Source organism: Periophthalmus magnuspinnatus, chromosome 10 (assembly GCF_009829125.3).
Source record: "Periophthalmus magnuspinnatus isolate fPerMag1 chromosome 10, fPerMag1.2.pri, whole genome shotgun sequence".
NCBI lineage: Eukaryota > Metazoa > Chordata > Actinopteri > Gobiiformes > Gobiidae > Periophthalmus > Periophthalmus magnuspinnatus.
The window spans coordinates 3,145,715-3,172,602 of record NC_047135.1 but is presented as its reverse complement, the minus strand read 5'-3'; the positions used below and the strand labels follow the sequence as shown (position 1 = coordinate 3,172,602).

The following is a 26,888-nucleotide window of genomic DNA, read 5'->3' as shown; positions in this document are numbered from 1 at the left end:
GAATATGCATTAAAAACCTCGCCGTCTTCTGACCCTGGTGCCCTGGAGTGAATGACACACTTATGGCCGTTCTAATAATGCCTCCAATATGTCTTTGTGAACTCAATCTCTTGTGAGACCTTTGTGGGACAACTGGACCACTTTACCTCTGGAGAATAGCCATTAGAAAGACTTCACCATAACATTCAATCGTAATGCAATCTTGTACCGGCCATGTAAATCCCTGCTTAGTTTTTCTGTCATTATCATCCCCGAGGTCGACTCTCCTCATAGTAAAAAAATATGTTTCTCTTATTCAATGTCTGGGAAATCGAAATGAGAAAATAACTGGATTAGGGAGTTGGGAATCAGTGCGGGCTCCTAAATCATGTGCACATGTCATTATGAAGTATTAAGGGTTTGGTCTGAGTGAGCGTGCGGGGGTGTATCTCTGGTGGATGGGTGTGTTGGAGAACCGGAGGGATGGGGAGAGATGCGAGGCTGCGGGATAACAGCCCGTCTCTAAGGAAATAAAGCTAGTGTTAGCTTTAAGCAGAACAGACCTCATATGAGACACATCACGCTTATGCCAGCCAGAGCAGAGGCCTAGAGGCACAGACCTGAGGGGAGCAGGCCACCAGGGACGCGCAATGAGCTAGCGCACCACTACAGCATCTCTTAGCACAAGTTAGAAAGCCTACAAGAGAGGGAAGTGGGAATCCGAGAGGCAGCAGGAGGCAGATAAGGGAGCAAGAGGAGGTTTTAGCGGGATACTCAGGAGACAGGAGAGCCAGACATGGAGCAGGGAAGAAGGGGAGGGCATGGATGATCAGACAAAGAGGGCCTGGGGAGCGGGGAGAAGCTAGTGCGCGGGTTTTTTTTTTGTTCTTTTATTATGAGCCTTTTCCATACCGTGTTCGAGGTACGAGGGCGTGCCTTCGGAGGGGTCCAGTCTCCGAGCCCTGCGCCCGTGTTTGGAGTTGTTGTGCACGAACATGTTGTCGGACACGGCCAGGACGTGACCTTCCACGCTGACCGTAGTCGACACAACCACCTGAGATAAGAGGAAGAGGGGGTCGTTATAACCAGGAAGTGATTGAAATGTCGTGAAAAACATAAACCAAGCAGTATCAAGAAGCTTAGAATTTAACTCAACGAATGTAAGTTTGAAAAGTATGATTCTTTAGGGCAGTTTAGGGGGATTTTAATGGTCAAAGAAGTCCTAAAACCTCACTTTTCTCTATCCCTAGTTGAATTAATTTATGAGTTTGAGCAGATATGATACTTGGGAAGAGGTATAGTGAGTTTCATGGGGGTTATGAAACAGACTGAATGGTTGTCTCTTGAAAATACCAAGTTTCTTTCGTAGTTTTTCGCTGCAAACTTTACAAAGAGCATTCAAAAGTAGGGAGAGTGTAGAGGTAAGACTCGTGTTTCTGTTTTACCTGAAAACGCCTCATGTCTCGAGGGTTCCCTGCGTTCTTCAGGCAGTTCTGGTTACACTTGAGAAAGAACTTGAGGAAGAACCTGCAAGACACAAGAGAAAAACAGGAAGTTAGAAATGTGGAGAGTTGGTAAAAGGCGAGGTTGTTCGGCAAAAACTCAGATATCGCACATTTTTAAGGTTTTGGCGAGTATTTAGACCAAATCACCGATCCGATACCACTCCGTTTTGCAGAATGAGGACTTGTCTGTTGCTAATCTTAACGCTAACGCTCAGAGCAGGTTAAATGCAGAATGTGGAGGTTCTGGAGACACTTAAAACACGCTAATAATGACAGAAAATGCATTGGCGTTTGCTCGTTGATACCTTAATTTAGCCTTTAAGTGGATGTGTGAACTTTGTAAAACAACACGGACTTTGTTTCCTCTGCATAATTAGCCATGTGCTCCAAGAATGAGGTCTTTTTCTCATTTATTCCGTAGATTTTCTTGAGCGAGAGACTTTTACTAGACTCATTTTGGCTCTTGCGCTGTGCAGGTTTAGCCTACTTCTTCACACTACGCAGCATCAGATTGGTATCGTTATTGGCGACTACACCAAGACCGAGTATCGTTATGGAAAAAAACATCAGAACAACACAAGTAAAAGGGCAGGTGTCCGCTTGAGCACAAACACCAGCGTCTTCTGGACTAAAAAAACACCAAATAAAACAAATCAAAGCGCTCGCACCATCCATCAAACTGTGCATTTTCTTTATGTAAAAACACTACGGGTTACTGAGTGAGACGCGAGCTTGTATATCCATCTCGCTGCCACTGTCGGAGCCATAAAGTGCAGCGAGCAGACGCCTCCCCAGCTGCACCCGAGCGCCGCGGAACAGAACGGAACTCGGGCTGGAGCTCCCGACGCAGGGCCGTTCTGTTGTCATCCCTGCCTCTCTCAATCTCAGTGTGAGAGACCACATCAACAGCACCTGCCATGCATTATTAATAGGCTGAGATGGCAAGTATGGCTACCCGCATCAATACTTAATGAGAGGGGGGGGGTTAGGAGTTAAGGTTGGGGGGGTGGGGTGAGTCAGGGCTGGCGGAGGGGGCCTAAGCAGCAAAAAAAGGGACAGTTTTTTTCCCCGCAAACCCCAAAAGCTGACAACTTCCTTAGCGCCGAACAACTCTACTCCGATCACTCGGCGAGACTCTGAAAACAAACACAGCGAATCAAATGAACCGGGAAGTAAACAGCCTGTGTACAAATAAAGAGGAGGCCTTAAAAGAGGAAAATAAAACTACATCCCTCCTCCTCCGCCTCCTCCTCTTCTTCTTCCTCCTGCTGCCTTTGAGAGAGCTCAAAGAAGTGCTGACAGCTCAAAGTGCTTACAATACAGATCTCCAGCAGCCACAGAGAGAATCACTCCTATGCTCAGCCTTTCTTTCATATGTCTTATTTTCTCCCCTCTGTTCATTTGTTATGGCTGGAATTGTGCACGGGGCAGCGCGTTTTTGCAGCCGACCGCCTTAGATATAATCGCGCGCGCACGCCGTGTCAAAAGAAACAGTAAGCAGCGATTCCTCGGACAATTGCTTCAGCTAAAAAAAGAAGGGGGAGGAAAAAAAAAAGCCAAAAAAACAAAACAACAGGGAAGATAAATGGACGGAGCCGAGTTGTGTCTCATTTCAAGGGCTGGACGACTGCTGCGCGCTTTACAACGATCTGATGTAATACAAGAGCGGAGAATATATCCACGTTTAAATGTCTGACAGCTGGTTAGCACTGGACGCCGCGCTTCAACTGTGTGTATATATAGAGAGGGAAAGTGAGAGAGAAAAAGCCTCTTATCTTAGGAATAATAAATGTATTTTTCTCATGTTATTCTGGTCTCTCTTTGAGCTTCTGCGGGTAAGGTTAAGGACAGTACTGTTGCTCATTAGCGGTGAAGACCAGGCCGTATGGAAAACAAAGGGGGGATGGACGGGATTTTTCAGTCACGTTTTGGACGATTAATGGACGAAATTAGGTGATCTAGGTCCAGATATTTTTAATTTCACAGCGAACAGTGAAGTATATTTAGCAGGGAAGTTCTCAAATGAACGATTCCCTTATGTAAAAAATAACAAAACGCATCGTCAAAGGTCATATTTTTACACAACTGTCCCTCAGTATATCGCGTTTCACCTTTCGTGGTCTCACTGTTTCGTGGAGTTTTTAGTGCATTGTGATCGTGTTCTGCGTCCTGATTGGCTGTTGGACTGTAGACCATTGTGTCGTGCGTCCTGATTGGCTGTTGGACTGTAGACCATTGTGTCGTGCGTCCTGATTGGCTGTTGGACTGTAGACCATTGTCCATCAGTCTCCTCCGTGCCGTGTCTCCTGTCCAGTACAGAATGTGTTCAGACAAATTTACATAAACGTTGGATCTCAGTGTGACTCTGAAGTGCTGTACGTTTGCGATTCGTTTTCTCCCCGACAAAACCCACAATGTCGATGAAACGTTCTGCACCGACAAAGACGCCTACGAAGGTTTGAACTTTGAGAGAGTTTAAACGAGAGAGAAATGTGAGAAAATGTTAACGTCTGTGTGAGAAAAGTGTATAAAGTGTGTGGTGAGGGGTTTTACAGACAAAAACAGAGAGAATAACTGTAAAAAATAAAGCTGATACTTCACAGATTTCACCTATTGCGGGTTAGTTTTAGAACGTAACCCAGCATTCGTTTGTGGGACTCAACCTGCGCCAACGCTCTACCAACGGAGCACATCAGATATAACTTGTTGGACTTGATCACGCAAACGTACAGCCGTCTTTTTAGCGTCATTGATCGTCTATTAGAACTAGTGATATCTGTAGAACAAAACTATAGGGACGTTTTACCGATATCGATGTCTGAAACCATCCGTAATGCAGTGGTCCCTCGTTTATCGCAGTGGTTACGTTCTAAAAATAATCCGCGAAGTCGTCAGCTTTATTTTTTTTACAATTATTCTCTATGTTTTTGTCTGTAAAACCCCTCACCACACACTTTATACACTTTTCTCACACAGGCGTTAACATTTTCTCACATTTCTCTCTCGTTTAAACTCTCTCAAAGTTCAAACCTTCGTAGGCGCCTTTGTCGGTGCGGAACGTTTCATCGACATTGCGCAAAAATGCAGAAAGAAACCCCGCGAAACAGCGACGCCGCGAAATGTGAACCGCGATATAGCGAGAGACGACTGTACAGATATTAGCTCACATGTTTGCAATCAGCCAACTATCTATGCAAAGATTATGCAGAATTATTGCTGATTGCCGCCAGTTTGGGATCAAAGACAACATGAAGTGAAACGCAAAATACCCGATTAGAAGTTTGAGTCGCGTTTGAGTCGCGCTATAACGTCGCTATTACAAAAAACAGCTTTGAAAATCGAATCAAAGCAGCTCATAGTCTGAGAGACAGACTGGGATTCGGGCTGTTGGAGTGACTTAGTGAAAGAGCACAAGGTTTAAGTTGTGGAATTTGAAAACAGAAATGGGGAGTGGATGGGGAATTTGCTGGAAAGACAGACAGACATTCTCCAGGATTGAGAGTTGGCGAGATCCGATCGGAGCGTCTGCCCACCCTCCTGTATATTTTAGCAGCTCTAGGCCAATATCTCAATAATTCATGGGGTAGAGAAAGATGGATTTTCTTTTTTTTTTTTTTTTTACAGTGTGGACCAGACCCCACAGGCTCGAGGTCCTTACTCTCCTATCTACCCGAGGTCAGGGAGCAGCCGTGGACTACATTCACTTGTCGAAACGCAGCACCTTCCTCCATGCACCTTCTGTTTAATTCATAGCAATCGTTCACTGTCTTTCCAACTCCTCCAGCTCTGAGGTATAATCACAATAGAGACGGGAGGACGGATAAGTGGGCAGGGGAAAGTGAACGGTCAGGGGAGTCAGAGGTGACCAAATGTGTGGGTTAAATATGGAGTTTGGGCCAGGTAAGAGGAGGAAGTTATGTGGAGAGGTGGGCAGCTGTATAGCAACTGTGCAAAAAAAAAAAAAAAAAAAAGAATGAATGAATAAAATAAAAAAATAAAATAAATATATACAATAAAATAAAATACAAATAATAAAAATAAATAAATAAATGAAAAACTAATAAAATAAAATGCAAATAATAAAAAACAAATAAAATAAAATAAAATACAAATAATAAAGCAAAAATAAATAAATTAAAATACATAAAATAAAATACAAATAAACAAAAAAATAAATACGAAATAATGAAAAAAAAATAAAAATAAAGCTAAAAAAAATTAAGAAATAAAATGAAAATAATCTAACAAAAAATTATAATAAAATAAAATAAATAAAAAAAATAAAAAAATAATAATACATAAAAAAATAGAAATATCAACATCCAGCTTTAGGTAAGTAACACTTTTGGATACTGTATTCCTACATCAAAATAAAAACAAAAGACAAAATGCATTAGTAAACAAATTATAAGTGATAATACAACTTTAGTGTCACGTGTCTCCTCCTCCATTATGGTCGGATAAACTCTTTCTCTTTCATTATCAGATATGCAAAGGAATGTACCATACTCTGTCCTAAAAAGCTGTGGTGGTCTCTGGTGTTGAATGGACCATACTCTGTCCTAAAAAGCTGCGGTGGTCTCTGGTTGCGTTGCCTGTGTGTGCGTCCCCTTCACTTCCCTCACTCCTCCATCGTCTGATTCATTATTAAGCACATCTAAGGTGTCTGTAGTCACCCACACGGAAACTACAAAACTCCTGTCTGCTCTCCTCACGTACAGCGGGGAGGCAGCGGGGCACGTCTGCGTGGAGGGGCGGGAGGGGGGGTGTGGGTGCGGGGGGTGGGGGCAGATCAGCGTGTTAATATGCAGGAGCAGGGGCAGATTACCGCAGGATTTATGGGTAATGTGATGGACAGCTGAATATGAACACATGCAGGGCTCAACTGTAAATACGGCCTTTATTTGCCTTGTTTTACCCATTATAATCTGATACATGTAATAATCCACTGAGCTGAGAGAAAGTACAAGTAAATAACACTGATTATGACGTAAATAACGGCGATTATGACGTAAATAACACTAATTATGACGTTAAACGAGGACGCGCCCCTGGTCAGACGTAAAGACGTTAAAGGGTTAAAGCGATATGTAAAATACGCAACATATGAGTAACAAGAAACACAGAGAGAAGGTAGTAAAAGTAGTAGTAATCGTAGTGGAGGTAGGAGTCGTAGTAGTAGAAGTAATTGTAATAGTAATAATAGTAGTTGTAGTGAAAGTAGTAGCTGTTGTAGTAGTAGTAAGTAAGTAATAGCAGTAGAAGTGGTAGTAGTCGTAGTAGTAATAGTAGATGTATTAGGAAGTAGTTGTAGTAGTAATAGTAATTGTAGTAGAAATGTAGTAGTAGTAGAAGTAGTAGTAGTCGTAGTAGTAATAGTTGCAGTAATCATAGTAGTCGTAAATAATAGTAGTAGATATAGTAGTAATAATAGTAGTTGTAGTGGTGGTAGTAGTAGGAGTAAGTAGTAGTTGTAGTAGTAGAAATAATAGTAGTAGTAGTCATAGTAGTAGTAATAGTTATAGTCCATGTTGTAGTAGTTTTAGTAGTGGTAGCAATCATAGTTGTAGTAGTAATAGTAATTGTAGTAGAAATGTAGTAGTAGTAGAAGTAGTAGTAGTAGTAGTAGTCGTAGTAGTAGTAGTAGTAATAATTGCAGTAATCATAGTAGTCGTAAATAATAGTAGTAGAAATAGTAGTAATAATAGTAGTTGTAGCGGTGGTAGTAGTAGGAGTAAGTAGTAGTTGTAGTAGTAGAAATAATAGTAGTAGTAGTCATAGTAGTAGTAATAGTTATAGTCCATGTTGTAGTAGTTTTAGTAGTGGTAGTGGTAGCAATCATAGTTGAAGTAGTAATAGTAGTCGTAGTTGTAGTAGTAGTAGTAGTTGTAATCATAGTTGTAGTAGTAGTAAGTTGTACTCATAGTAGTCATAGTAGTAGTAATAGTAGTAGTAGTCATAGTCCTAGTTGTAGTAGTAGTAGTAGTAGTAATCATAGTTGTTGTAGTAGTAGTAGTTGTAGTAGTAGTCGTCATAGTAGTATTACATTACATACCATCAGTAATAAAACCCTCACACTCAGTACTTTTGAACATAAGTACTACTCCCATTTCTAGGGAGAACTTTCCAGACAAATGTTTTCATATAATTTTCCTCATTTATTAAGTCGACTTTTCCCCTCGGCGCGACATTAAACGCGATAACGAAGAGCCAAAACATTCACAACCCTCCCCATTACTGCGCCGTGTCCTGAGCCGCTTCAGTCGTTTGTAAAAAAGTACTTATTGTATATTCTTGAACGTCGGAGCAGATTTATCACACGGCTCCATCTTTGCGCTGTCTGGGGTTGTTGTTTCTCATAAGCCTCACGTGGCGGCGGCGGCGGCCTCTTACGCTTCAAAAATATCCTTCAGGAATCAATATATTGCTTTGAAATACTGCACGCCCAAGCAGAACCCAAACGCCTTAAAACATCATTGGGTCGTTACCGTTATGGTTTTCATCTCCTGTATGGATCCTCCCTTTGATTATCGCCCCCCTCCATCTTGTTTGTATTCGACTCCGCGCCCGGTTTCAAGTTGTTTTTACGGCGCACACTTCACAGATACAAATATTACCAGAGCAAATTGCTGCGCGGACCGGATTAAATGAAATAAAACCATTTTGCTCTCACGTAATTACCCCCAAATCCTGGAACGGCCGGGGAAGTGCGTTTGTATAAATAACTGCTTGGCCTCTTCCAGCCTCGTGGCATAAATTTGCGAAAGTGAAAAAAAAAAAGGAGCGAGTGAATAAACGGGAACAGCGCTGGCCATTGTAATGTAATGATCTCACACTTTCATCATATCATAACGGGCCTGATTTGTCACTTTGGAGCAATTAAACACAAAATCACCCTCTGCCCATAAAAAACAAAAACAAGCAAAGCAATTAGAGCAACTTTTAAGTAATCCCTGTAGCATCTAAATATTATTACAGCGGTGATAAAGATTGTCTAAGCGATTAGCTAACAGCACGGAAGCCTCCAAGGGACAATTCTGTTATATTTTCTAATAATTTTCCAACATTAGCCACAAATGAGGTAAAGAGTACTTCTCCCTGTCAGATCCTGTGCTGATAACTCGAGCGTTCATCGTCTCACTCGCTGCTCGCGGTTTATTCTTTTGTTCCACTTGTATTTTTTCTCTGTTTTACTTTCCCTCCTCTGACAGCTCTGCTCTGTGTCCCGGGCGCTGCAGTAAAACGAGTGATGCCATAACTCAGGCGTCTGCTGTGTGCATCATCCATCCTGTCACAGAGATGATCTCTGAAGAAAAGCCCAGTGTCTGGCTCCTAATATGCTTCATGAGGTGTGTAATTCAGTGTGCTCCGGAGGGGAGCCATTTGTCTTGGGGGTTAACTAAGTGACACAACAGCGCTTCCCGGCCTGTTACCACCGTGGGACACGCTGAACTAATCAGGCAGGTAGAGGAATGGAGGATCTCTCGCTTAAGCAATTAAGTATCAAGATTTGTTCAGGAAGTCAATGCTAACGCGGTCAGAGGAGCTGTAAATTAAGTGGAGAGATTTGTCAGCAGATACAAGTTTCTTCACTTCAAAACAACTGATAAACAGTTTGGCAAAGTAAAAGTGAAGTCCTCCTCTTCCTCAGAGTCAAATACCTCCCCGTCCTGTGTTTGTGTATTTTTCCCCCTTTCGGTCTTTCCTCCACGCATCGCTGAAACTCTGACTGCTCTGTTTTTTCTGGTGACCTGTCTCTCTGCCCAAAGTCTATGTTTGAGGTGGGCGCACACTCACACACAGACACACACACACTCATTTAGGGAGATTTATGAGCAGGGCCTTGCACCAGGAGCCATGCCGGCTGACCCCAGGGGTGTAGTGGGGCACAGAGTGGGGAGGGGTCTGTCTCCACAGGAGGGGACATTAATAATCCAGAAGCAGGTCTGTCTCTGGGCCTGGCCCCGAGACCTGGACAGTGGGCTCCAACACACGTATGTAACACACATATGTAACACACGTATGTAACACACACATGTAACACATGTATGTAACACATGTATGTAACACACGTATGTAACACACGTATGTAACACATGTATGTAACACACGTATGTAACACACGTATGTAACACACGTATGTAACACACGTATGTAACATGCATATGTAACGCACAGCCGTTACGCAGTGTTATGGAACAATGTTCCATAACACATTGCAGTCACACACACTGCTGTTACACACTGCCATAACACACTGCTGTTACACCCTGTTGGTACACACAGCGGTTACACACAGCGGTTACACACTGCTGTTACACACTGCTGTTACACACAGCGGTTACACACTGCTGTTACACACAGCGGTTACACACTGCTGTTACACACAGCGGTTACACACTGCTGTTACACACAGCGGTTACACACTGCTGTTACACACAGCGGTTACACACTGCTATGGCCCACTTTACACTCTGGGCAGATCAATAGAAATATGAGCACAAACACAGCTCACTTCATTCCTTTCGAGTGCCACTCCTTAAAGTAGCATCGTGCAGCTCTTCGGCCTCATGTCTATCTTAAGTGTCATGATTTATTTAAAAAGAACATCTCTCGCCGCTGAAAAATTCATTTCCCTCCACTCGGCCCCGTCCCGTCCTCCCCTCACTCTCTGACCACTGTGTTCATGTCATGTCAGCTGAAATTGCCTCGTCGTTAAATATTTCTCAGAACAAATGGACCCAGGAGGAGACAGACAGTGGGTCAGGGGGATCCTCACTGTGCCCGCTCTGGGACGGTCCCACCAGGGAGCGATCGTCCTGGGCTTTCCCCGGAGCCGGAGATCCAGTTCCAGCTCGGGGACAGAAGTCCCAGAGACACTTAACCAATTGTGTTTCATCCATTTCATCCGAAAAGGATCATTCAAAATTCAACTGAGATATAGAGCAGGCGCAGGAGACACGAGTCCCTGTGGCAGGAGGAGCCGCGGCGGGAAAGTGTTAGTACAAGTCCAGGACTGATGATATCAGGACCTGTGGTCACTGTGTAAGCCAATAAACATGTGTGAGTGAGTGTGCGAATCAAAGCCGTGATGAATAAGGGGCTGTCTCTGTGATGGACAGGCCTGGCAGGCGCTGCTGATTGAAACACTTCCTCTGTCGGGCCGGGCCCATTAATCTGAGTGAGGCCGAGCGAGCGCGAGGAGAGAGAGGGAGAGAGGGAGAGAGGGAGCGCTCCAGGCCCCTCTAATGAAGGGTCCTGGTCCCTCTCACCTCTCCTCTGTCCTGCCATGACGGGACGCTCGGCTGCCCCTGTCCAGAGCCCGCCCTCGTGGGACTGACCGCTGAATAATGGCCCTGTCATCAGAGCGGGAGACGCCGCCACAGCCCGGGGCCGCGTGTGACCGCCTCAGCTCACTCGTTTACCCTAACCGCTCGACACTCAGACACTCACACTGTTGATTTAAGCGCATGTTAAACTTAATGCATAATGCATTGACTATATATAGCTTGATAAAGAGCATTGTGTCAGCGCGGGACGGCCCCATACATTGTGGCGATGAATGTGCCGCTCGCAAAAGTTGGTTCTTTTTGTTCCATTTAAGCAGCGTATTAAATCATAACTACGACTGTAACTATAACCAGGCTCAAGGTTATGTTTCTAAATGCAGCAGGATCAGAAATCTGAAACTTAATTAGTTTGGCGTGTTTGTGTCGAGGTGAAAAGTTACACAGTGAGTCTAGAGGGACGAGAACGAGCTGTGTGTGTGACAGTGTGTGTGTGTGTGACAGTGTGGGGGTGTGTCTGTGTGTGTGACAGTGTGTGTGTGTGACAGTGTGTGTGTGTGACACAGTAGGGGTGTGTGTGTGTGTGTGTGAGTGACAGTGTGGGTGTGTGTGTGTGACAGTGTGTGTGTGTGTGTGTGACGGTGTGTGGGGGGGTGTGTGTGTGTGTGTGTGAGTGACAGCCAGAGAAGGAGAAATACAAGATTGGGTGTTAAGTGTGTATGTGTGTGTGTGTGTGTGTGTGTGTGTGTGTGTCGGGGTGTGTGTGTGTCGGTGTGTGTCTGTATGTGTGTGTGGCAGAGACAGAAATAGATCCTAGAGAGAGATTCAGAGCTCAGCAGTGAGTGTGTGGAAGTGTGTGTACATGCATCTGTGTGTGTGACGCTCATGTGTGTGGGGGTGTGTATGTGTGTGTGTGCAGGTGTGTGTGTGTGCAGTGTACATGCATCTGTGTGTGTGACGCGTGTGTGTTTTCTCGTGGTGTCTCTGTGTTTATCAAACACATTACATGTGTGTGTGTATGTAGTAGTGTGTGCGTATTGGCCCAGTGTCTGTGTGTGTGTGTGGTTGTGTGTATTGGCTTTGTGTCTCTCTGTATGTCTGTGTGTTGTGTGTGTTGTGTTGGTGTCTCTCTGTGTGTGTGTTGTGTGTATCGGCCTTGTGTCTCTGTGTGTGTGTGTGTCTGTGTGTTGTGTCGGTGTCTCTGTGTGTGTTGTGTGTGTCTGTGTGTGTGTGTGTTGTGTGTATCGGCCTTGTGTCTCTCTGTGTGTGTGTCTGTGTGTTGTGTCTGTGTCTCTCTGTGTGTTGTGTGTGTCTGTGTGTTGTGTGTGTTGTGTCGGTGTCGTTCTGTGTTTATCAAACACATTCCGGCTCCTTCCAGATTCCTCACCTGCGCAGCCCCGGCCGCTACATATGGCCCACCAATCACAAAATAAGGAATCGTGCATACATTTGCATAGCTAATGACCTACCCTCTCCATTTAATATGCAAATTTGCTGAAACATTACTGAATGCCGTCTGTTCTAAATGAATAAATTTGAATCGCAATTAGAATAATCCTTTATAATTAATGAAAACTGTCAATTTTGGTTCATAAGTAATTTGATTAAAGTGGTGATAGGACACTTATGAAGTTCATCGGGCGACCAGAAGTGCGAACGCAAACATGTGACACGCGCTGAGATGACGACCAACAGCAGCCACCGGGAAGAGGGGGGGGGGGGGGGGGGGGGGGGCTCTGTATTGATGACAATGACTAATTAATAAACTTCTGCTTTTTTTTTTTTTCTAAACCAGAACAAGTTTGTAAAGCAGCAGATCCATCACAGCTGTGTGTTACCTGACACAGGGAAAAGTGATGGAACACGTTTCCCTGTGTCAGTGACCTGCCTGTCCAACGGAGACGCTGATGGACTGTCCACACACGCACACACGCACACACGCACACGCACACACACACACACACACACAAGTCTTTACAGGAAACCAAAACACTGCCTTTTTCTATTACAAATCTGAAGCAAAACTCAATGCAGAAGCTGAATTATCGCAACTTATAATTTGACTTTTGACCTTTTCTTGTGGAACTAAAACGTACGACATAGTTAACAAAAGTGTTGACAAAACCTGACAAAGTAAAGGCTCAGTCGAATGCCAGTGTTAGATTTTAAATTAAAACGATAAAAACGAACCGCACACACAAGACCTAAGGAAAAACAGTCACTAAAGATCAACCTATATGGTTTTTTGTCGCTAACCGTGACGTCTGATAAGCTCCGCCGATTATTTTGGGTCCGATATTGTGCGTGATCAGGTTTTATGCAACTATCTCTTCATATTAAAGTGTCAATACAAATCTTTGTGCGTCTTTTAAGCAGCAGATCAACCAAAACGACACCGTCCTGCGCTAAAAACGAACAGGACACATAAGACGTAAGGAAAAACAGTCACTAAAGATCAAACTATATGGGTTTTTTGTCAGAAGATAAGCTCCGTCCGATTATTTTGGGGGCGATGTATTAGGCAGATTTTCATTATTGTGTGTCTGTGGTCACATTTGTGCAACTATCTCTTCATATTAAAGTGTCAATATAAATCTTTGTGCGTCTTTTCAGCAGAAGATCAACCAAAACAACACCGTCCTGTGCTAAAAACGAACAGGACACATAAGACGTAAGGAGAAACAGTCACTAAAGATCAAACTATATGTTTTTTTTTTGGCTAACCGTGACGTCCGATAAGCTCCGTCTGATTATTTTGGGTCCGATATTGTGCGTGATCAGGTTTTGTGCAACTATCTCTTCATATTAAAGTGTCAATATAAATCTTTGTGCGTCTTTTCAGCAGCAGATCAACCAAAACAACACCGTCCTGCGCTAAAAACTCAACATATTTGCACTTGAACGCACCATATGCACGTGTACGTATCTGCGGAACTTTACCATCCACTTATAAAACGCTTGTACATAGAGGAACCGTCCGGGTCCATTCCCGTCCCTCCGCTACGAACACTCACACGAGCTGAAGCATTTAATAGTGTCACTTAAATCGGGGTCAGCGTGATGTGTTTCCGTATAATATGTATGTGCACGATAAGTACGCTCGTGTCGGCGCAGCATCCCCGGCCCTTGTGTGTCGACGTGAGCATGTTTGCATGGCTAAAGCCCAAAAATAATGGCCCAGATAGAGTGTAGAGCCTTGCAGACTAATTAGCCAAATCACTGGGAAAATAGCAGCCGGTTAATTAATGGGTATTATGGCATTTCAGAAGTCACTGCTCTAATTGGGAGCGAACTCAGCCGCGCATTTCCATATACCGCAGTAATACTAGATTTATCTGTCTGTTTTCGCCTGTTTGTCCATCCACTTGGCAGCTCTGGCTTTCAAACTAATGTCATCAGCACAAATATATAAAGGTCCACGCACCACCAGCACCACCAGCCCCAGCAGAACCCCACCTTTTCCATCTATTGTGGTTTAATCTGCTTTAGCCGTATTGCGCAAGTTCATCCGCGCGGTGTATATATTTACATTTATATGATTATGTTTATACGCTGTGAGACAAATCAAACCTAATGCGAGCGAATTGGAGGGTAACACGCGGGCCTATTTGGGGACGTTTGGGGTCTCTAAGCAGCCGAGCGCACTCAGACACACATAAACGCGGATCCCTATAGATTCCTCTTAACCCTATCAGATGGTGGGACAATCAAAGTAGATTTGCATTCAAATGCCACGCGGCCCGTATCAAATATCAAATCAAGCCGGAGATGGACTGACACCCCCATCACCGCACCCGCCGCCTCCTCCTCCAGGGGTCCCAGGGAGTCCCATTCCCTGCCCGGGCGCTCCCAATCCCGGACTGACAGGCTGTGGCCGGAGTTTGATTGACAGCCTGTTGATGCTTGCTTCTCTCCGTCTCACACACACACACACACACACACACGCTCCCACCGCCCTCGTCGTCTGCTACACTGCTACACCCCCCCTCCCGCACACGCTGCACCCCTGCCCGGGCCTGTGCATCTCGCGATAGCCCCTGGGTATGAGCCCCGCAGGCTGCACAGCGCTATACATACAAATCACAGCACGTCAACCCCGCTGAATAGAGCCCATTTTTGACTTTGTCCTCGTAAAAACGGGACCCCCTCGAAGCCGCCGGTATCTGTATCCTGTCTCTTTTCCTTTTCACCTTCGCCACTCACTTCTTTCACTCCTCCTGAGCGATACGCCGGACAGGAAAACTCCCATTCCCGATTCAAACGCGGTGCTAATGGGCGAGCGCCTCACAGAACCGGCGTATAAATACATCAACAAGTTCCTAGTGGGTCCGCACACACATCGCACAGTCAGCCAGGACCCGAGGCCTAATCTCACACACTCAGCCCGGTACACCTGGTTAATGTTAAGAGGGCAGTTATAGTCAATTACAATCCCATATAACGCGTAAACCTCCACCCTCCAGCGCACTAATGGAAACCAGGCTCCAAAACAAGGGGTCCCACGGCAAAAAGTCAACTCACAACCTCTTTTGACTTTCTCCCGTGTAATGTCTTCTCCCCCGTTCCATATTTTCGAGAGGGCAGATGTAGGGCTAAGCAGAGGCGGGGCTGCCATTTGGATATGAGGCGGTAAAGAGCAGCCGGTTATGGAGTTATATGAGGTTTTCGAAGGAGAAGAAATCAGGTCTTTGTCTGTCTTTGCCAGGTGAGGCCAGGAGGCGGGGTTTTGAAGCGGAGGGGGCAACCGGGGTCGTTTACGGGTAATTCTAGAGTTGCGTTTATATCATTTAAAGGTGCAGGGGCCGCTACTTTCATAGAATGGTTATTACTTTAGCGAGAACGAGCCCGAGTGTGGCGTTAAAATGAGTTACAGGTCGGATATGTTGGACGGCGAGCAGTGGCACAGTAAGAAAGCACGTTTTTTCTAAATACGTTTGAACAAAAAACACAATTTTAGATAAGTTTAATGTCACATTGTGGAATATTCCAGGCAAAACAATAGCAAAACATCTCCAAAATGACCGCATTCATTTGTAGGAACTGGAATCGCACCGTTGAATCTGACCGTTCCCGATGATGTTTATGTCAAAAGCGGGATTCGAACCGGCAACCTTCGGATCTCTAGACTCTACTGTCACCTCATACAGCAGTAAGTCACGTTTTACATCATTTCTGACTTCTAAATGTTAAAATAAATTAAAAAAAATAAATAAATAAATAAAAAAATGTTGTTTTTACGTGCCGTAGTTGACAAAAAAACTATTAATTGGTTTGCTAAAAAAGGGGGCGTGGCAAAAACTCACATCTATCACATATCGCTGTGTATCTGACCAAACCGCACTCACGAAACTACACCAGCAGGGGGTGTTCATGAGAAAACTACTATTTATGCAGAGTCAGGCCCGTTAACAGACATTTCGGGGCCCGGGGCAAGAAGGCGTATACGGGCCCCCCTCTAATAAATAAATTAATAGGCGGAGGTTCCAAGTCTGAGCCTGTGAGACCCTGGGGCCCAAGACAACAGACCCCTTTGTCACACCTGTCCACTCCCCTGCGCAGAGGACGAGGAAACCCTTCATAAAGAGTTAAGGGGCCCATTTTACGCTAATGTCTGATGTGTTATAATGATGTTTTCTCATCACAAACGGACCTAGAGTTGTGTTTTGTTTCATTCACACATGTTTAACACACAAACGCTGCAGATTTAGGCTGAGTTCTTCTTCTCTCAAACTGAAAACACTCTGTTCCACCATGTGATGTCATCGCGTGGTAATACAGGAAGTGCTTAATTCACTTTCACTTTTCCTTCTTCATAAACTGTGTCCCGCTCTACATGATCCTGGTGTTTTTATTTCACAATTTTGTCCGTAACTCAAAATAAAAAACTAAAAACAGACAAATCGGGCGCCTTCTTTCCCCGAAGTCACTCCTGTTAGCGTTAGCAACAAGTTTGATTGACAGCGTTGCTAAGCGCCCGCTCGCTGCTAAACCAGTGGTGCAGAAGGAAAGGGGCGTTACCTTCAATAACTCCTCGCTCCTGATTGGCTCTTTGGTTGCTATGATACTCGCGGTCGGAATTACAAATATGGAAACCAGCTCACTTAGTCCACTTCTTTACAGTCTGTGGTATTAATACTTCTTCCCTTGATTTGGTTGGGTTTAATTTCATCATATACTGTAGTAGTAGTACTGTGGTGGTAGTACTGGTTTAAAATCCGGGGGGTCCAGCGTTTGTAGCGGGATTTGGAGAGTGACAGGTGACATTAGCCCCTGTCACGGCGGCTGGGACACAGGGACAGGGGGCGTGATGGTTATCCACGCGGAGAAATGTCAACGTCCAGACAGCGAGCGTCACGCAAACACGAGCGGTTCGGACACACGCACACACACACACACACTGAGACCCAGGACAAAGGAGTCTGCCGGGCCGGTCTCACTGAGGACGGGAAAGAAGAGGGAGGGGCGGCTTTTACAGTGAAGATGGAGAGATTATAGACAAGTTTATAGAAAGGAATATGGAGACAAAGCAGAGATAAAGGCCGAGGTGATGTCCATAATAATAAGTCATTTTAAACCATAGACTGTATATATAAATGGACTTAGCTAACCTGCTAGCTACCACGTCTGAATAGGAAGTGAGCATGATGGGCGAGCTTTATCGACTCTGGCTCCAATTCACTTTCTATTGAAAAACTGCTGCTGTCAGACTCGTCATTTTGGTCTTAAATGTTCGTATTAACCCTCTACATGATCCTGATGTTTTTATTTCACTATTGTGTCTGTAAATCAAGATATGAACATTAATAACAGACAAATCAGCTTCCGTCTTCCACCTCAAAGTTTGTTTTACACTGGTGTATAAATGTGTAAGTCGTTCCTTGATGTAAAGCGTCTTTTTAAGTGTCTTGAAGGTGTAGAAGTGCTATATAAACATGTACATTTACCATTTTGTAAACTTAATAAGCCTCCAGCGCAGTGTGTTAGCCGTTAGCTTAGCGTAACAACTGTGTGTCATTTGAAACAGGAATGATTATTATTGTTTTATCTACAAGGACGAGTTCAAACGCAGCAGGTTATACGCAGAAACGGCTGAGAAACCTTCACTACGTACGTCTTTGCTTTATAAACACACACACGTACATGCAAAAACACACACACACTTTACTTCTTCTATCGCATTTTTCACTCCCTTCATTATTTTCTTCACATTCGTCCCTTTTTCAATCTGTTCTCCGCGGTTTTCATTAAAGCCTAACCTAATTTTGGCAAACCGTATAAAATGTCCATATTGCTGCTCACACGACCCCATTGATTTAGTGTTTGGTTAAATATTCACGAATGTGGATGCAATTAACATGCTGTTAATGAATAATTGATGGCGTCTTAAGCGGCCATAAAACTCATGCATATTAATTATTGAAACAGGAAATATGAAAAAACAACCTCCTTGTTTTGCCTCAATCAACCTGCTTTCATTTTGTTTCTTTAGTCCAAGGAGTTTTGAATGGGGAGACTCAAAAATGTGAAATATGCAAATGTCGTCCATAAAGAGCATTATATGAGCTGAGTGTTTGAGCTGCCTGTGCTGCTCTGTGGGAAATACTTTGGCACATGCAAACAAACGCTACGAATGTTAAGAATGAACAGATTTGGATCTCCGTTGTGGTTCTCAACAGACGGGTCGCGGGCCAAAAAAGTGTCTCACCGGACTTTGACAGTTTATGAGTCGTATTATATGTTCAGTTAAAATAACAAGTTGCTTTTATTTACAGCGCTTTTCCACATTCAAGTCACTCAAACCGCTTTACATCAAGAAAATACCTCACCCATCCACACACACGCGTTCATACACCAGACTTTAAACTACACACAAAGTCAAACTGCAAATAATTCCACACTAAACTATTTTATTAATTGAATACGGCTGCAGTTTGCCATAAAGTGGGTCTCTAAGCTACACATGTAAAAACTGATGTAAAGGTTCAATTTAAATGCTTTTTTCCAGTCAACCAAAACTAGCATCTGTTCACCTGAAACAATAGGGCTAGCCAGGATGCTAATAGGTGTGAAATCACTCATTAGGGGCTTGAATGACTATGCTAAGTAGGACTCAGGCACAGCGCACACTTAAAACAGCTCAATAGACCAAGTTTACGAACAGAAAGACAGATATAAGGCAGTGTCCAGCAGTAATCTGACCAGAACTGAAGAAGCGGCTTCACTTCTACAACATTTTGTCCAGTTGACACATTTTATTTCAGTTTTGCTGCTGTTTATCTCGAATAAAAGACAAAGTTAAATCTGGAAATCTGAAAAGAAACGGTTTAAGAGGAGAGTTAAAGAAGCAATTTTTGTTAGGAAAGACGAAGAATAGAGACCTTAGACCTTAGACCTGTCCCCCATCGATAACTCCATCATCAGACCCAAAGCAAACAAAGGAAACAAAGAGAACAATATACATACCAAGGCAAATTAAGGCCTATTAGGATGAAACTGTAAACAATGGCCGTTCCTTCCTTCAGACAAATATAAGGCAGTGTCCAGCAGTAATCTGACCAGAACTGAAGAAGCAGCCAAACGTCTTTTTGTCCAGTTGACAGATTTTATTTCTCTTTTTCTGCTGTTTATCTCGAGTAAAAGACAAAGTTAAATGTGGAAATCTGAACAGAAACAGTTTAAGAGGGGAGATAAAGAAGCATTTTTTGTTTGGAAAGACAATCCTTCCTTGAACAAGAATGGAAACTTTAGACCTTAGACCTGCCCCCCATCCTCAGACCCAAAGCGAACAAAGGAAACAAAGTGAACAATAGACCTCACCAGGCAAATTTAGGCCCATTAGGCTGAAACTGTAAACATGGCTGTTCCTCCCTTTAGACAAATATAAAGCAGTGTCCAGCAGTAATCTGACCAGAACTGAAAAAGCAGCTTGAACGAGCAGCCAAACGTCTTCACTTCTACAACGTTTTGCCCAGTTGACACATTTTATTTGTCTTTTTCTGCTGTTTATCTCGAATAAAAGACAAAGTTATATCTGGAAATCTGAAAAGAAATGGTTTAAGAGGAGAGTTAAAGAAGCAATTTTTGTTAGGAAAGACGAAGAATAGAGACCTTAGACCTTAGACCTGTCCCCCATCGATAACTCCATCCTCAGACCCAAAGCAAACAAAGGAAACAAAGATAACAATAGACATAGCAAGGCAAATTAAGGCCTATTAGGATGAAACTGTAAACATGGCTGTTCCTCCCTTCAGACAAATATAAGGCAGTGTCCAGCAGTAATCTGATCTCAACTGAAAAAGCGGCTTGGACGAGCAGCTAAACGTCTTCACTCCTACAACGTTTTGTCCAGTTGACACATTTTATTTCAGTTTTGCTGCTGTTTATCTCGAGTAAAAGACAAAGTTAAATCTGGAAATCTGAAATGGTTTGAGAGGAGAGTTAAAGAAGCAATTTTGTTAGGAAAGACAACGAATGAAGAGCTTAGACCTTAGACCTGTCCCCCACCGATAACTCCATCCTCAGACCCAAGGCAAACAAAGGAAACAAAGAGAACAATAGACATAGCAAGGCAAATTAAGGCCCATTAGGAACTGTAAACAATGGCTGTTCCTCCCCTCAGACAGACATAAAACAGTGTCCAGCAGTAATCTGACAGTTGACAGATTTTATATTTGTCTTTTACGATGGAAAAGACCTGGACGACTGAGCGATTACACAGAAACGCTCGTATTACAAAACGATCCTATATCCAAACATACTTTTCTTCTTTCCCCGCTCCAACCACATCCATCTCTCCCGTAGTACATACATCGCGGCGTGCCACTGTCTCCACCTGTGTCATAGTCGTTGTCGAGTGCGCGAGGCGAGAGCGCTGACAGCTCGGTCTGACAGAGGCGGCGGGAGCGTTGTGTTTTGAAAAGCAAGTGTTTACCAGAAGCAAACGTGACAAAAAGTAAATCTAGTCAACACAGGGAGGCTTGTCAGAGCGAGACCTGAGATCAGACAGTCACGGTATGTACGTGCCAGTGTGTACGTGTGTGCGCGCGGTTATAGGCTATATGCTAACACCTCCAGAGGCCCGCGCAGTCGACAACAGCAAATACACTGAGGAAAGACTTTTATACACAGTGGTCCCTGGTTTATCGCGGGGGTTACTTTGTAAAAATAACCCACGATAGGCGAAATCTGTGAAATATCAGCTTAATTTTTATAATTATTATGTGTTTTGCTGCTGTAAAACCCCTCACCACACACTTTATACACTTTTCTCACACAGGCGTTAACATTTTCTCACATTTCTCTCTCGTTTAAACTCTCTCAAAGTTCAAACCTTCGTAGGCGTCTTTGTCGGTGCAGAACGTTTCATCGACATTGTGGGTTTTGTCGGGGAGAAAACAAATTGCGAACGTACAGCACTTCAGAGAGTCAGGATTTGTTTTGGGTTTTTTTTTTTTCTTCACCTGTGATTACTAATGGACTGAGGACACGACACTCTGGGCCAGATCATCTTGTCACCTTCCAGTATTCTTATCATTTTCTGTTTTTTTCCTTCACATCCTGCTCCGGTTCCTGCACCTCCGCCTCCGTCCCAGCTCTCCATGTCTGGGACGAACACCTCAGCCTCTGACCCTGCGACCCACAACCCAAAACATTTATGTAAATTTGTGTGAACACATTCTGTACTGGACAGGAGACACGGCACGGAGGAGACTGATGGACAATGGTCTACAGTCCAACAGCCAATCAGGACGCACGACACAATGGTCTACAGTCCAACAGCCAATCAGGACGCACGACACAATGGTCTACAGTCCAACAGCCAATCAGGACGCAAAAGCGAGGGACAACTGTAGCACTTTTCCAGCTTTAAGTCACTCAAAGCGCTTTACAGTACATCAAGGGACCACCACAGACACATTGGAGGCAAAGTGGGTTAAGTGTATTGCCCAAGGACACAACAACAGCATTCATCTGTGGAAGCTGGAATCTGTGACCTGTGAGACAAACCCATACAGATATGTTGCCGTTTAGAGTATAATAGTCACGGTTCAAAGTCCAGTTAAGTGCCATAACTTGATAATAGTTTTAATATAACTGGCTGTTGCATCTTTAACCATATCACAGGCGCAATTTTACCCCAGATGCCCTCCCTGACCCCTTTGTTTATCTCCCAGACGAGCGTTTACCCGCACTCACTCACTAGGGGCAACGTGGAGCCGGCAGTCCATTCTAACACATGCCTTTAGCGTTAGACAGCCCGTAATAACACACAGACGAAACGCAGACGCCGCTGACAACGACTGCAGCCTGCGGGCCCGGGGATAGAACCTGCAACCTCATCGCTCAGAGGCAACGCTGACAAAATACTTAAAGAGGCCACGGTCTGCTATTTTCTGATCTATGTCCTAATGTTTATTTATCACAAACAGAACTGGAGTTGTGTTTTTTTGTTTTTGTTTCAATTACGTACGTTTAACACACAAACCCTGCATATTTAGAGTTCTCATAAACGGAAAACGGTCTGTTCCACCTTGTGATGTCATCATGAGGTAATACAGGAAGTGCTCCACTGTGTGTTTGTTTTTAAACTCCACACATCTTCATTTCTAGACAGTGGCATTTGGATCATTTCAACCCCAGAATTGCAAATCTCTGCGGAACTAAAGGTAAAAACGTAGCTGTAAACTTGGAAAAAACTGCCACTTGATGACATCACAAGGTGGAACAGAGCGTTTTGAGATTTGGAGATGTTACAGACTAATAATAAAGTGTGACTCAAACATGTGTGAATGAAACAAAACACAGCTCAAAGTCTGTTTTTGAGGAGATAACAAAATGAGAACATGACTAAAATCTCATATGAGTCAGTTTTGTGTAATATAAAACCTTTAAAACAAATGGAAATGTTACAGAGTTTTAAGCCAAACCAAAAGCGTTTAGTGTAAATGAGATAACAGAGAAGTCAGTGGGTATATTTGGACTACATGGCCTAATCAGATCATTTAGAACAGATTTTTGCGGTGTGTTTACATGCACAAAACAAATCTTATTATTAAAGGTTTGGCCAATGAATTTTTAAAGTAACTGAACAGTGAGAAGTAGAGGTGGAAAAAGTACTGCATTTTGTTACTTAAGTAAAAGTACAGATATTGGAGCAAAACAACAAAACAAAACAAAAAAAACCCCTTAAAAGTAAAAGTATCACATAAAAAAATCGACTTAAAAGTGTTAAAGTACCTGTTTAAAAATGTCTTAAAGAAGAAAAAATAAATTCATAATAATAAAAAAAAGATAATTAATTAAAACATACATTTAAACTAATTACAAATTATTTCATGCGGATTTTGAGTCTTAAAATTTTCAAATGTGGTGATTTTCATAAAGGTTTGAGCTGAATTTCGTTCAACACAAACAATTCAATCAATTGTTTTTTTTTTTCATTCTGTTTTTACATTTGCATATTTTAGTTTTATTCACATTATGAACATGTTAAAAATAAACCCTCAAACTTTTCAGCAGGTCTCAGACAATCATAGAAAAGTATTTTTACTTTTCAGTCCTGTTCAGAAATGTAGTGGAGTAGAAAGTACAGATACTGCTCTCAAATGTAGTGAAGTAAAAGTAAAAAATATCCCATTTAAAATCTACTTAAGTAAAGAACAGATACCTAAAATGTACACTTAAATACAGCACTTTACTCCTTTTACTTCGTTACTTCGCTCCAACTTTGGAAATCAGATTACTCTTTACGTTTTAACAGTCTGCTAACTCTAATAACCAGCTAACGATCAGATTTTGGGTCGGCGTGTGAACATCGCGGCTCCGTGTCTGTGGTCAGGTGAACACGACTTCACATCTGCGCCTGTGTGTATCTGTCGGTTTACATTTGAGGCAAGGTTAAAATAATTAGCATCCATTCGCTCGGCTAAACCGCTCGAAAACGTCTTGACATGAAAAACACATCCCAGACGCGGCCGCACTCTCTAGGAAAACACCAATTTGCACGGTCCCTTGTTATTTATTTAGCACACCAAAAGCTCGGGAAAGGTGCGCGCTGCCCCCTCCGCGAGCGCTAGCTAACTGCTGCACCGTGATGTTGCGCTGCCTGCGAGCTAAAAGTGACAAGCCGTCAATTGCGTTCCAATATTAACCCCCTCTCGGTGTCGGCGTGCCTGTCTCCTCGTCTGTGATGTGGCGCTGATCAAAGACGCGGCTCTTTGGTAAAAATAACCAGAACGATGGAGATGGAGGACGCCATGCTGGTACAGACTGACGCATGCCGGCCACGCTCTCTGCAAAACACTCTACTCTTTCTATTTCCTTTGTCTGGTTTCCACACGCGTTCTCATTATTTCAGACGAGAATTGGATTGAACACGGTTGTCAGGAAGTTTGGAAGCGAAATAGACGTTTTGCGATTTAATGATACAGCAGATGAAGTACCTCAGGGGCCGGGCTTGGGTCGTGTATACATCCCGCACGTCTCGTATAGTATTTGTAGACATAATGCAGGCGAATAGGAGCAGTGCAGGGGTCATATTTGTACATTTACACGGTATTCGTTTGTGACAAGAGGCGGCTTTGAATGGAAGTATGTCGAGAACGATTGAGAAAGATTCGCTCGCTACAAGTTGAGCTGCGATAGGGTTGTCCAAAAAATCCATTTACAGACACGAAACGATTTCAAAACAGGAATATATATCAAAACAATGACATAAATAGGAAGAAATTAAACTTTTCTTGAATAGTTTTAGACTGATCTTGAATGGGTGACAGTAGCTGAGTTGCTAGAGTGCTTTAAACCGCTGATCCGAAGGTTGGAGGTTCGGATCCCGCTCTCGACATAAACGTAAACATCACAGGTTGGTTGAACGCTGTCATTGTGTCCTTGGGCAAGACACAAACCCCGCTCGCCGCCAGTGTCTGAATGGGTGAGTGGTTCGTTGTTGTACGGTCCCACTGTTTTGTGGATTTTTAGCTCAATTTTGCATGTTTTTTTACATCGTATAAACGTGCATTGTGTCGTGCGTCCTGATTGGCTGTTGGACTGTAGACCATTGTCCATCAGTCTCCTCCGTGCCGTGTCTCCTGTCCAGTACAGAATGTGTTCAGACAAATTTACATAAACGTTGGATCGCGGTGTGACTCTGAAGTGCTGTACGTTTGCGATTTCTTTTCTCCCCGACAAAACCCACAATGTCAATGAAACGTTCTGCACCGACAAAGACGCCTACGGTCGCTCACAAAAGGTCGAGGAAGACGCTAACCATCGCAGAAAAAGTTGGACTTCTGGACATGCTGAAGGAAGGTAGAAGTCCCGCGCCATTAAGGAATAAATGAATCTTCGGTTCGTTACATAAAGAAGGAGGAAAATAACGTGGTTTCCTTTTATAAAAATTGACTTATTTTTTTTAAATCTACGAAGGTTTGAACTTTGAGAGAGTTTAAACGAGAGAGAAATGTGAGAAAACGTTAACGCCTGTGTGAGAAAAGTGTATAAAGTGTGTGGTGTGGGGTTTTACAGACACAAAACATAGAGAATAACTGTAAAACATAAAGCTGATACTTCGCAGAAATCGACTTTTGCGGGTTATTTTTAGAAGGATAAACGAGGGACCGCCGTAAAGCCCTTTGAGTGTCTTAAAGGTGGAAACGCGCTGTGTAAAAACGTGACTATTTACCATTTACCATTTGATCTATATCAGAACTAACACATGACCAGCGTTATAAAAGAAACAGCCATTGTTTGAGTTGAAAATTACACTGAAATCGGTATTGAGCAAATGTGCAAAACAAGACAATCCAACTCCCCTGACACATACACACTTTAATACATTCACTAAGATTCCGAACGACCCATTAAATCAATACAAACACGTTCTCTGGAATTAAGTGCAAGTTCTCAGCTTCTGCGCCGCTAATAAACGTATATATATGTGGCCGAGCTTGGGTTACGCGCGATTACGGAGTCTCCTGTGCGACTCCTGCGCGTTTTGAAGGTAACACAACAGACATATTCAGATAAGAAGGTGAAGGAGGGGGGATAAAAGACTGAAGCAGACCACCACCAGAGAGCCACTCGCGCAGGAGAAGACCCCCGTTTGCGTTTTATCTGCGTCGGTTCAGCTCGCGGTTACGTTCCTCAAACACACGGGGGGCCGAGGGGGGGACGGAGACAGATAGAAGACGAGATTCTAGTGAAGGAAGGAGACAAAGGGATGATACTTAGATCGACGTCGGGGAGGTGTACTCGTATCGTGGCTGTGGCTAATTCTCTGGGTGTGGGAAAGCAGAGCACCTAACACAGGTTGGCCTGGTTTCAGTAATGAGTTTGATTCTTCCCTCTGCCTCCCGAGAGTCGCTGGGGACCGGGGCCTGCATAATAACACCGCCGTCCTCGCACACGGGCGCACACACAGCCCAAACAGGTCTATGGGGAGCTCATTATACTCACCTGTGTTAATTATTGCTGTAAGCCAATCAACGGACTCTGTGCTAATTAGGCAGTGTTAGCTCTGATTAGTGTTTTGCAGAAGGCCCACTCAAACTGTTATCTACCATCCCAGTCCCCTCAGGCAGAAACGCAGAGCAGAACAGGTGGATGCTTGCACCGCGCGGGCCTCTGTGTACGTGCGAACATCAATAATAAATAACCGAAGGATAGTATGCAATAAAAATGTAGTAGTAGTAATAGCAGTATATTTAAAAACTTCTCTTAAAGCGCTCAGATTATGTTACTTTATGATGTTGTTTCCCATTAAATACAGACCTGGAGTTGTGTTTTTTTTTGTTTCATCCGCACATGTTTAAGACACAAACCCTTCTCTCAAACTGAAAACGCTCCGTCCCACCTTGTGATGTCATCGTGTGGTAATACAGGAAGGGCTCCACTGTGTTTTGAAACTCCACACGCCGTCATTTCTAGAATCATTTGGGTGATTTGAAATGCCAAACTCGACTGAACCAAAGGTAAATTGTTGCTGTTAGCTTGAAAACTATCACTTCATGACGTCACAAGGTGGAACGGAGCGTTTTGCGCTTTGGAGATGTAATAAAACGTTGCTTAAACTTGCGTGAATGAAACAAAACACAACTCCAGGTCTGTTTTTGAGGAGGTA

The 26,888-nt window shown here is 43.5% G+C and overlaps 1 protein-coding gene across 3 annotated transcripts in view; it reads right to left on the bottom strand.

Moving 5' to 3' along the window:
* The window catches only part of ebf1a (EBF transcription factor 1a), a 125,586-nt gene that overhangs the window by 59,439 nt on the left and 39,259 nt on the right, over nt 1-26,888 (bottom strand). For all 3 annotated transcript variants that reach the window (XM_033974368.2, XM_055224647.1, XM_033974369.2), the window contains exons 7-8: nt 1,425-1,506; nt 892-1,033 (exon numbers count right to left, since the gene is read on the bottom strand). In XM_033974368.2, coding sequence (XP_033830259.1) covers nt 892-1,033; nt 1,425-1,506 — 224 coding nt within the window. The remainder of the gene's footprint in view (nt 1-891; nt 1,034-1,424; nt 1,507-26,888) is intronic.